Raw genomic sequence first — 12235 nt, forward strand, 5'->3', positions numbered from 1 at the left:
CCTGCAGATATCAGCACCAGTGCCATGCTCACGTCCAGCTAAGAGCAAAGGAAAGCGAGATTGATGGAGGGGAGAGTGCAGAAGTACTTAGAAATCGAAGGGCTGTTCTGCCACTAGGAGATGGGAAAGCAAAGGTCATGCTCTGAATGTGAGAGGAGACAAATTTACAACAGCTATCCGTGATTTATTTGGCTAAAGGAAGGGCAGAGAGAGTCCTGCTGTCTACATGAGATGATCTCTCTCCTCTTATCTTTATTTATTGTTTGCTTTACAGCAGTGGCCTGAAGCTGCCAAGTGGAACTGGGGTCTGCTCGACAGCATCTGCTCCTGCATGCAGAAGCTGGTGGTCCAAACAGGGACAGCAGCAACTGGGAGGGGAGGACAAGGAGGGATGCCTGACATGTCCTTTGATACTATAACTGACTTAGCAGACAAAGAAAATGTGAAAATCTATCTAAAGCATTTGATATCGTGCCACGTGGGAAATTATTAATTAAGCCAGTGAATACAAACATCATCAGAACGAGGCACTGGGCAAGAGAAATGGAAATGCAAAGTGTTGCAAGGCTGGGCCACAGCCTGGAAGGAGGTTAGCAGTGCTTAACGTTTCTGAGGTTGACTTTGGCACAAAAAAGTAGGACAACGCTGCTAGGACCTCCTGATGGCACAACAGCAGGGAGGAGGATCAGGATGGCACAGAGGAAAAAAGGGATGGAATTTGACTGCCATGCTCAAAAATGGGGTGAAAATTTAGCATGGAGCTTCAGGCTGGGCTCTGATCACCGGGATTTCTTGCTATGGGATGGCAGCTCCATGGCTGGAAGAGACTAAGGAGAATGATGGGGTCAGAAGAGGCAGTGATGGCCACAAAGTGGTGTGGTGGGATCAGGAAGAGATGGGCACCTCCTCCCCACACCCACAAGCAGCATGTTGTACCCACAGTTTAGAAATGCTTGTTTCCCCCAGGAAGAGGGAGGGAGGAACAGCTAATTTGGGGAATAGGAAAAGAGTAATTAATGGGATGCCTATAATTGGACTTAATGGATCAGTGGGTTCCATCCAATCCCATGAGCCTTGAAGTCCCTGCCAAGGTGACCACGGCAGAGCAGGAGCAGAGACAGAATTGCTCAAGTGCATCAACAACACCACCACCAGAATGCCACCTTCTTTTCAACCCAATCCTACAGCATGCGCAGCCACAACACTCTGTACTGCCCAGCTGAGTCTGAGGTTGGATATTATCCAATATGAGACTGGATATTGTCCAATATCCAGGGTGAGCACAGGGATTATGACTTTCGGGTTGGAGATGCCAACAAGACCCTTTCCCAGCTGATGGGCTGATCACATCCAGGGGAGAGCAACCAAAAAATCATAGAATCCTTAAGGTTGGAAAAGACTTCTCAGGTCCCCAAGCTCGACCCCAACCCATCCCACCATGCCCACTGACCATGTCCCCAAGTGCCATATCCAACCCTACATTCCCACTTCGGTAGTGATGGAGTACGAATTCCCCATCCTTGTGTGAGTGGCTCCTGGGAGGACATCCCTCCCCGAGTCAGCTCCTCTGTGTCTCAACACAGCTCCTATGCTTCCCATTTGCCCCACGTCTTCAGCACCTCCAGGGCTTGAGACGAGTGGCAGTTGCATCAGCAACAGGCACTCCATTAATACTACACGTCACCCTGCATTGATGCCGCCAGATCCTCCTGTGGGACATCAGATAACTGAAGAAGAGTGGGCTCAACCCAACAGCAACCCCCAGGCAGGGTCTGGACTCCTCTCTCCCCACCCATGTGGGCACAGTGGGGGTGGCTCAGGGCTGGACCCAATGATCCAAGTGGTCTTTTGCAACCTTTATCATTCTGTGGTTCAAACTAAAAAGGGGATCAGCCACAGACCGTTTTCCTCTGTGCTGAAAGATGTCCTGGTCCTCATGGGGTCCCTTGGGGTCCACAGGGAGCAGAGAAAGGGCGATGAAAGCAGTGTAAGCTGGCCCCATATCTTTGCCTGGGCAGCCCACAAATTTCAGGAAAGGATCAGGTAGGGCCTTGGGCAGCCCTGCCTCTGTTTCCCCACTGCAGAAGAGAAATAAGACTCTACGTGGCAAGCAGATGCCACCATGCACGACTCAATCACCTTCAAGCCTGCTTGCTCCCAAGGGGTCCAAACTACACGCTGTCCTAGGAGTCACTTGCAGAAACCACTAGGATTGGACACACACTTGGCCATTTCCTGACATAAATGGTCTTCCCATTTATCCTGTAGGATCTCTGTGGCATCTGAAGTCTCCTGCAGATGTGCAGTGCCACCATGGCTGCCCCGGACTCACTGAAGACTTGAATGAGCACGGTGGGGACGAGCTGTTGGCTGGACTTGGGAATCTTGGAGGTCTTTTACAACCTTAATGATTCTACGAGTGGGCATAGTGGGCATGGGCTGATGGTTGGAAAAGGTGGTCTTGGTCATCTTTTCCAATCTCAATGATTCTATTATTCTAAATAATAGAATAATATAATAATATAGAATAACAGAATAGGCCTCGACCTCCACGAGTGGGCATGGTGGGCATAAGTTGATGTGTTGACAGTTGGACAAAATGATCTTGGATGCTTTTTCCAGTCTTAATGATTCTATGAGTGGGCATGGTGGGCATAGGTTGATGGTTGGACAAGATGGACTCCATTTCCAGTCCTAATAACTCTATGATTCTACGAGTGGATGCAGTGGGGACGAGTTGGACAAGGTGGCCTTGGATGTCTTTTCCAATCTCAATGATTCTATTATTCTAAATAATCCTTCATCACCAGGGCTGGGAGCAGCCTCCATGCTCCGTGGCCATCACCACCAGGAGCTCCATGAGTGGCCATGGTGGGCATGGGTTGACGGTTGGACAAAATGGTTTTGGACATCTTTTCCAATCTCAATAATTCTATTATTCTAAATAATCCTCCATCACCAGGGCCTCCATCCTCCAGGGCCATCACCATCAGGAACTCTCTGCTCTATCAGCCTGGGCACACCCAAGAGGTCATGGCACACAGTCCCTGAACTATTCTCTCTGAAGAGCTAAAAAGAGGGAATTTCTCCCATCCTCGTGCACGGATGACCTTGGGCTCATCACTGAGCACATCCTGTGCTCTGTTCCAAACTCCCCAGTAAACAACACAGCAACACAGCACCCTGACAAACCATTAGTGGTGTGTTCTTTGGTTTCACCAAAGGTTGCTTGCCAGCCCTGGAGCATCACATTACGCTGAGTCGCAGTGCTGGAAGGAAATGTCCCCCAGCTCTGCCTCCAGCTGGCAGCCACACACCAGCAAAGGGCAAGGAGGACAAAGCCCATGTTAGTCATTAGGGGGTAATTCTGGCTGCTGGGCCAGTCTCCACTCTTGAAGATGTTCAGATCTCACCAAGCCCTACACAGACCTAATACACATAGGGGAAGCTGGGAGCAGTTGAGGTTCTCCATAGTAATGGGGACTGAGTTTGGCTTTAAGAACTCATACAAGAAGCAACACTTGAAAGATGCCTGATTTGAACTGAAGGTGAGAGCAATGAGCCACAACATCAAGCCTTCACGTTCCTCTTGGGTCCAGCACCTGAACCCATCTGACCCCTGTGCACCGGGGGGATGTGCAGCTGTATGCATTTGCTGGAGGGGGCACATAGGGGAGGAATGGCAAGCAATCTGCATCCAAATAATCACATAAATAAACCTAATTATCCCTTGTAGCAATGGAAGACTGCAACGTCACAGCTCTCCAGCTCTGTTCCCAACCCCAAAACAGACAACCTGAAAATCCCTGCCCATCCTCTGCCATCTCAGAGCACCTGAACCACCACATCCCCAGAGAGAGGGACCGGATTTCAAAATGCAGTGAAAACAAACAGACAGAAACCCTAAACCCCATCACTTGAGACACTTCCCACCTGGAGAATGGGAACAGTGGGACAGAAAACCCAGATTCACAGGAAACCTGCAAAGATTTACAACCAGCTTGGTGGCAGAGTATGAACTGCAACCCCCCCTTAGGGAAAAAAAACGTTTCCCCAACCCATTGTTGTGCGCATAGGTACAGGGACAAGAAAGAAAGCTGCAGCCACACCTAGGTCACAAGCAGCCCCCCGCAGCTCTGCTCTCTGCCATCCCCACCCTCAGCAGAGGTGGGCTCTGCCAAAGAAAGCTCTGGAAAACACAATCACAGCAAATCCTCCCTGCAAACACCCGTGCGGGGCGGCAGCCACTTCGTTTTGCGTTCCCGACACACCCGACCCCGCGATGAAATACCATCAAAGCGAGGACATTAACGCTGCCAATGCTAAAAGGGGTGAAATCAGGGCACTGAGACCGCGGAGGGGAATCGGGGGGGGGGGGACCCAGGGACGTGCCACCCCACGCCGCGCCGCGTTAAACATGGCAGCATCCCGAGGCTGCCCCACCCAAGCAGCACAGGACGCGCGTCACCCGCATCCCAACGCGGCCCCGGGATGCTTTGTCCTGGGGATGCTGCTGGCCCAGCACGCCCAGGGACGATGCTGTTGGGATGCAGGGGTTTTCTGTGCAGCCAGGGATAGGGATGCTTCAGGATGCAGGGCTGCTGTCGGGATACAGGGACGTTTCGGGAGGCAGGGATGAGGTCAGGATGCAGTGGGGCTTCTGGATAGTAAGAGGCAGGGATGCTTTAGGGATGGAGGGATGCAGTTGGGATTCAGACATGCCGTCGGGATATGGGGGTGCTGGGAGGATACAGGGATGCAGTTGGTACGTAGGAATGCTCTAGGGATACAGGGATGCCGTGAGGATACAGGGACACTATCGAGATGTGGTGGGGTCTCTGAGCACCCGGAGGTCCCCTCGGAAGGGACCGGCAGAGAAGTGCTCCCCGCACGGTGGGTGGGGGCAACGCTGCAGACCCTCCCCGTAGGACCCGAACCTTCACTCCCCGCATCCCAATAAAACGGAACGGGCCGAGCGCTGGCAGCGGGGCGACAAAGCGACAGCGAAAATCCTGGGGAATATCACCGCCCCGCCCCACGGGGACGGCCGGGACGGCAGAGGGGGGGTCTCACCTGTAGGACGAGCTGACCCCCGCCGCCACCACCTCCTCCTTGATCTGCCGGTTGAGAGCATCGACGGCCGCCCGGCCCCGACCCTCCTGCCCGCCCGCCTCCTCTCCCCTTTGCCGCCCCTTCTCTCGGCCGTCCCCGGGCCGGGCCGCCTTGGGATGCTCCTCGTCCGCCTCCGCCGCCTCCTCCTCCTTCTTCCTCCTCTTCTCCTGAGCCGCTTTCTCGGGAGATCCGCGCTCAGGGCCGAGCACGGGGGAAGGACCCGGTTTGGGGATCCACGGGTGGTCCCCTCTTTTAGGGATGGGCCAAGCGCGGAAATCCTTTTGGTACTGCGTCTCCTTCTCGAAGGGCGTATCGGACGGCTGGTACTCGCTTTTGGGTTTGCAGCTGGGCTCGGGGCGCTGCACCTTCCAGGGTTTGTAGTCGTGCCGCATCACCGAGTCCGCGGGCGGAGAGCCGTGCGGGGCCGTGCCGGGCCGTGCGGGGCCGGGAGCCGCGTCCCCCCCGCCCGCAGCCGCGGCATCGCCACCGGGTTGGGTATCGATGGGAGCCGCCGCGCTGCGCGGGATTTGCGCGGGGAGGGGCTGCTCGGTGGCTTCGGAATATTTGGTGAAAACCAAAGGGACGGCGATGTCGGCTTTATCCAGCTGGTTCCAAAAGCGGGCGATGCAGCAGGCGCGGGTGATGCAGGGCCACGCCATGGCGGCCCCGCTCCGCGCTGCTCCGCGCACTTTCCGCGCAGCGGACGCACGCAGAGAGCGGAGCGGCGCCGGGAGCGGAGCGCAAAGCCCCGCGCAACCCCCGCGCAGCGCAGCGCAGCGCGGCACGGGGCGGGGCCAGGCGGGGGCGGGGCCTATCAGAGGGCAGTGCTTCGTGCGATGGGCGTGGCTTTTTTAGGGGAGGCGTGGCTTACTAAGAGTAGAGCTCAGATGGGGCGGGGCTTAGAATGAGCGTGGCTTAATAGTGGGCGTGGCTTGTGGAGTAGGGCATATTCAGGGGGCGGGGCTTGCTGGGGTGCACGCTTGCACATATATGTGTATGCACACGTGTGCACACGTGCATCAGGGTGTGTGTACAGGCATCAGCACGGATGTGCACACACGTGACTCGCGTGTGCGCTTCCATTTGTGCACGTGGACACGGTTGCACGTGGACACGTATGTGCGTGTGCCTCCATTAGGGTGCATGTGTGTGACTGTGCATGCACACGTGTGTTCAGTTCACGTGTGCGAGTGTGCAGGTGCTCACATGTGCAAGCCGGTGCGCGTGGATTAATGCATGCGGTTGTGCGTGTGCAAACACTCATATATTGCACATGTATGTGCACACGTGTGTACCTGCAGGCATGTGCATGTTTACATGGAGGTGTATGCACACGCACATGTGTACCCACAAATGTGCATGCATGTGGTTGCATCGGTTTGCGTATGGATACAGGTGTACACACGCTTGCACATGCATGTCTGTGTGTGTGTGTGTGTGTGCATGTTGGTTCGCAGGTGCAAGTGTGCATGCGTGTGCATGTGTGCACAAACGCGTGCAGCTGTGTGGGAGCAGCTGCTGGGGGCACAGGGAAGAGCAGGATGACCACTGCTGGCACTGCTGCTTTCCTTCCCTGCTTGGCACACCCACGCTGCCCCTTGGGACCCCATCCTCTCTTTTGCATCCAGCTCAATCAAAAGGGGGAAGAGGGGGCGGGGTGGGGGGGGGAGGGGGGATGGGGGGGGATATCATTAAAGACATAAGAAGCTTTTCAGCGCTGGGGTTCACATCGCAGTTTTCCAGGACCTCGTTGCTCTGGGTATTGAATGCGCCGTGAGCACCTGCAACAGAAGCACCAATCGCGGCTTTCCTCTTCCAACCGACATAATAGAGGCAACTCCAGGGGGGAGCACACAAGCTCCCACCACGCTGCGATGCCTTTTTGCAGCACTGCCTGGCCCCGGCGCTGCATTTCTTCGCACGTTGCTTTTGGTTTGATGATAGGAAAGCAGGAAAACAGCACCCCAGCTCTGCCAGGGTGCAAAGGGATCAAGCCAGCACAAACCCAACCTAACAGCTCCCATCCTGCCGCTGCAGCGTCCCAGCTCTGCATCCAGCTTGCTCGCTGGGGTTTTGCACAGCACCTGGCATCCCTCTCAGGACTGAGATTTTTGCACGCGCACAAAGCGACCGTGGCAATTTTGAATGTTTTTCTGGTTGGTTTTTTTTTTTTCCCCAGGTCCATTCTGCAGGAAAGTGCACAGTCATGCACCCCTCCTCTCTGCTTTTTCCTGAGCTCTGCGAGGTTTGGCAGTGCCAGGAGGCTCTGCAGATACTGAGCAGACCTGGAGGAAGCTAAAAGCTGCAGAAAGAACAAATCACTCGCTGTCTCCTGGAGTGAACTGTATGTTTCTATATAAATCCTGAAGCATGGCTGCTCATTCACTTTCAGGAATCAGCAATGGAAATAATTTCATTGCTTACGTCAGGTAAAATCCATTAGTGCTAATTAACCCAATGGAGTTTCTGGCTGCAAACCTCTCTTGGAAAGCACAGGAGTTAAAAAAAAAAAGTGCCTCAGAGTTCAAATTACAGCAGAAAGCAGGAATGGCTTTCCCAGTTCTCCTGGGAGAAGGCCATGGTGCCATGGTGGGACATTGGGTTGGGTTGGGTTGGGTTGGAAATAGCTTTCCCTGTGCTGGGAAAAGGACATGGTGCCATAATGAGACATTGAGTTGGGTTGGGGAATAGCTTTCCCTGTGCTGGGAGAAGACTGTGGTGCCATAATGGGATGTTGGGTTGGGTTGGGTTGGATTGGGTTGGGTTGGGTTGGGGAATAGCTTTCCCTGTGCTGGGAGAAGACTCTGGTGCCATGATGGGGTGGTGAGTTGGGTTGGGTTGGGTTGGGTTGGGTTGGGTTGGGTTGGGTTGGGTTGGATTGGGTTGGGGAATAGCTTTCCCTGTGCTGGGAGAAGACTGTGGTGCCATGATGGGGTGGTGAGTTGGGTTGGGTTGGGTTGGGTTGGGTTGGGTTGGGTTGGGGAATAGCTTTCCGTGTGCTTGGAGAAGACTGTGGTGCCATGGTGGGGTGGTGAGTTGGGTTGGGTTGGGTTGGGTTGGATTGGGTTGGGTTGGAAATAGTTTTCCATGTGCTGGGAAAAGGACATGGTGCCATAATGAGACATTGAGTTGGGTTGGGGAATAGCTTTCCCTGTGCTGGGAGAAGACTGTGGTGCCATGATGGGGTGGTGAGTTGGGTTGGGTTGGGTTGGGTTGGGTTGGGTTGGGTTGGGTTGGGGAATAGCTTTCCCTGTTCTGGGAGAAGGCCACAGTGCCACGGTGGGATGGTGGGTTGGGTTGGGAATGGCCACGGACACTGCTGTCACTGCACTGGGGTTTGCCCAGTGGGATTTGATGCCATCCAAGAAATAGAGTTTGCACATCGCTAGGTGTATCACGTTGGGAAGAGAAGCAGAACAATCCCTGAGTGGTGCAGCACCCTGAATCAGTGTTGGCTTTTGGGAGGCAGCCAGGAGGTAGCGCTGGGTCCCACCGGTTTAGGGTTGGGTCCCATCCTTGGTGCAGAGGGAATAGCCCCAGGCACCCCCCATGCAATGACAGCACGAATGGTTTGGGAGACAACGAGCAGTGAGCTGATGAATCCTTTCCAGGCATCCTCAGATGAAGTCAGGATGACTTCCAGTTGAGCTTCAGCTGCTGGTGCCCATCTTCTGCTGCCACTCACCAGATTTCTTTTTTTCTCTGCTAAACTGATGACAAAGAGTGATTGGCTCCTTGTCTCATCACCGACTGACATCTTGTCATGTACTGTGCGTGCAAGCTCCCCCCCCGTGCACACCTACCCACCGACTTCTGCAGGTGATAACAGTATGCCACTGCAAAGCTCAGCGTCAGACCTTATGAAAAAGACAGTCTGATTTAAAACAGCCTAAAAAACAAAATTAATAATAGTAATATTAATATTGGGGGGTGCTGAGTGTAGCCAGGAGTTGAACTCAGTGATCTGTATGGGCCTCTCCCAACTCTACAGCTCTGTGCTTATGGAGACACCCTCAGCATCAGTTGCACAGGAGAGCTGAGGCCCCAGCTCCAATTTGGACCTGGATCACAGCTCTCCAAATGAAGTGCATTCAACTGGAGAAGTGCATCCTGCTCCACACTACCTCGATTAGGTGCAGAAAGTTCTTTTTAGCTGTATTTGTATCCAGCATCTCTGCTACTTCCATGCCCAAGCCACGTCTTTGAAGCATCATCTCTGCACTAGTGGTGTCCCAGCAAGGACTGTGGCCTGGGCCCACCCTGCCTGGCCTTGGGCACCTCCAGGAAAGAGAAACCAACAGATAATTACTGCAAATATACTTTCCGTTTCCTCCTGGTAACTTCCTTCCTACTGGATGCATGTCCTTGCGTTGATCCTTGCAGGTAAATCCTTCGGGTCCTTGGTTCTGGAGCACGGCCAGCTCCACACATGCAACCTGCTCCATTCCGGGTGCAGAGTCCTGTGGGGCCGCCCCATTGTGCTGGTGTGCAGAGCTGGATGACTTGCAAAACCCGCAGCTCGGTGACTCAGGGCTTCATGGGTTCGCATTGGGAGATGGACATTGATCAACCCAATCCCAAGGGCTGCTGATAAAGGGATTACAGAGGACGGCCTATCGAGGGATTAAAGGGCTCTATGCTCCTGGGCTGAATACAAGCCATAGGACATCTGATGAATGACTATAGGTACCTGAGAAGGAAAAGAGCCAAGGGGAGTGTCACTGGAGGGCTATGGTGGGGAACCCGTGTGTGAGAAGGGGGAATGGTGAGAAACACTGGCTGCTCCAACCTCCCCACAGCCAAACCCAAGTCAGCGCAGAGAACAGCAGAAAGAGGTGAAAGCAATCAGAGAAACACGCAGGAGAGATGGGGTGGAGGAGTCACCACCTCAGTCGTAGGATCACAGAAAAGCCCTCCAGGTCCCCCAGCCCACCCCCACCGTGCTCACTACCCACAGCTCCCAGTGCTGCATCCCCACAGCTCTGGGACATCCCCAGGGATGGTGACCCCCCCCATCCCCCTTCCCTGGGCAGCTGTGCCATGGCCCAACCACTTGCAGTTTTGATCATTTCAAAGTCTTTTTCTCTCACCACTTGAGGGAATGTAGATACAGAAGGCAAATGGCATGGCCAGGACAGGGCAGGACATCAATATTTATTACCCAGCTGAGCCTTGGTCAGCTTTTCCACGAAGCCAACTCGGACATCAATAAATCCAGAACATGATATCTTTTGTTGTAATAACCAGCCCCAAGCAAGGAGCTGCTCAGGAGATCAGTGGTATGGCAGAGGGGTTAGCATGACATTTAATGGGGGCAAAAGGCTCTCCCCACCTATCTGGGCCTTCTGTGGGGCTCAGGTGAAGTCCATCCCAGCAGTGCAGGCACAGAGCTGCTCAGTGAGCCTGCAGGATGGGAGCTGCCCCTTGGAGCATCACCAGGAGTGTCCCTGCAAGGAATGTCCCCTCCCTGCTCCCCACTGTGTCTCAGTGTCCACTCACAGCCCAGAAGGACTCAGACCTGCGTGGAGATGTGGCACGGTGCGGTGGGATGGGTGGGGGGTTGGGCTCGGGGACCTTGAAGGGCTTTTCCACCCTTTGTGATCCCATGATTTCTGCAGGGTGGTTTTTATTTTTGTTTGCTGGTTTGTTTCGTTATTGGTGGTGGTGGTTTTGTGGGGTTTTTTTTTTTGCCGTTGCTGTTTTTTACCGAATGCTGGAGGGAATTGTTGGTGCTTTCAGAAATCGCTGGTGAGTTCTCACCGGGAAACGTCTCCGAGCAACAGAGACGAAGGAGTTAAAAGCTTTCCCTTTACCAGAGCAGACAGAGCCAGAAGACAAAGGACGGGGATGGAGAGAGATGCAAACGAGATCAGAGCCAATCTTGGCTCAAAGAAAGCAACCGGTGTCTGTAGGAAAAGGGCCCTCGGGCTTTCACCAGGGAGGAGTATTTCCAGCGAGGGCAGAAAACAGAAGCAGAAAGACGTCTGTTCCCCCCAGCCTGGCTCTGACAAAAGAGGAAGGGTACTTTTCCAGCTCGCACCTCTGATTCGCTTTTGCCAGGGATCGTTTTTGGCTTTTGTTCCGACATCCTCGGCCACGGCGAGCAAGGGGGTTTGCAGTCCCCATGGAGAAGCGTGGCATTTCTTTGTGTGTGCGGTGCTCGAGCGGTCAGCCCGCTGCTGAATTCATCCAGCAGCTGGTTCATTCCGTATCCTGGTTACTGCCGAGCCCCGTGCTGTTCTCAGATGATCCCTTTGTTTACCTGAGCAGCTTGTCAGTTCTCAAAGGATGTTTTCCCCCAGATTTCTCCGTTCTGCTTGCTTGTTTTTCAGCCAGAAAATTGCAGGCTGGAATTTGATGCGTGTGGTTTTTCCAAGGTGCAGATGGTAGGAGGTAGAAATGGAAGAAGGAGGGAGGGTTTCCTGTCTCATGCACCCGTGTAAGTCTATGCAAGGAGGCACGTGGACACTTGCCTGTCCCCTCCATCCATCCATCCATCCATCCATCCATCCATCCATCCATCCATCCATCCATCCATCCATCCATCCATCCATCCATCCACCCATCCACCCATCCACCCATCATCTCCATCCATCCATCCATCCATCCACCCACCCATCCACCCATCATCTCCATCCATCCTCATGAGGTTCAGCAAAGCCAAGTGCAAGGTCTGCATCAGTACAAGCTGGGGTTGCAAGGGTGAAGCAGAGCCCTGCTGAAAGGAACCTGGGGGTGCAGGTGGAAGCTCAGCACGTGCCAGCACTGTGCCCTCACTGCCCAGAAAGCCAAGCACATCCTGGGCTGCATCCAACACAGCGTGGCCAGCAGGGTGAGGGAGGGGATCTGCCCCTCTGCTCTGTGCTGTGAGGCCTCACCTGGAGCACTGCGTCCACACGTGGAGTCCTCAGTGCAGGAGAGACACGGAGCTGTTGGAGAGCATCCAGAGGAGGGACACAGCAATGATCCCAGGGGTGGAACAGCTCTCCTGCAAGGACAGGCTGAGAGAGCTGGGGCTGTGCAGCGTGGAGAGGAGAAGGCTGCGAGGGGACCTGAGAGCAGCTGTCAGTGTCTACAGGGGCTGTGGGATAGGAAACACACTCTTCTGCAGGGTCTGTGTGAC

The 12235-nt window shown here is 54.2% G+C and overlaps 1 protein-coding gene across 1 annotated transcript in view; it reads right to left on the minus strand.

Moving 5' to 3' along the window:
* The window catches only part of MAP6 (microtubule associated protein 6), a 35483-nt gene extending 29712 nt beyond the window's left edge, over positions 1-5771 (minus strand). Inside the window, exon 1 of the mRNA XM_065745700.1 lies at positions 5074-5771. Within this exon, the coding sequence (XP_065601772.1) occupies positions 5074-5771 (698 nt within the window). The remainder of the gene's footprint in view (positions 1-5073) is intronic.
* Between the last annotated feature and the right edge of the window lie 6464 nt (positions 5772-12235).

This window comes from Cyrtonyx montezumae, unplaced genomic scaffold, assembly GCF_038088225.1.
Source record: "Cyrtonyx montezumae isolate F1298 unplaced genomic scaffold, pur_monq_1.0 scaffold_37, whole genome shotgun sequence".
Classification (NCBI taxonomy): domain Eukaryota; kingdom Metazoa; phylum Chordata; class Aves; order Galliformes; family Odontophoridae; genus Cyrtonyx; species Cyrtonyx montezumae.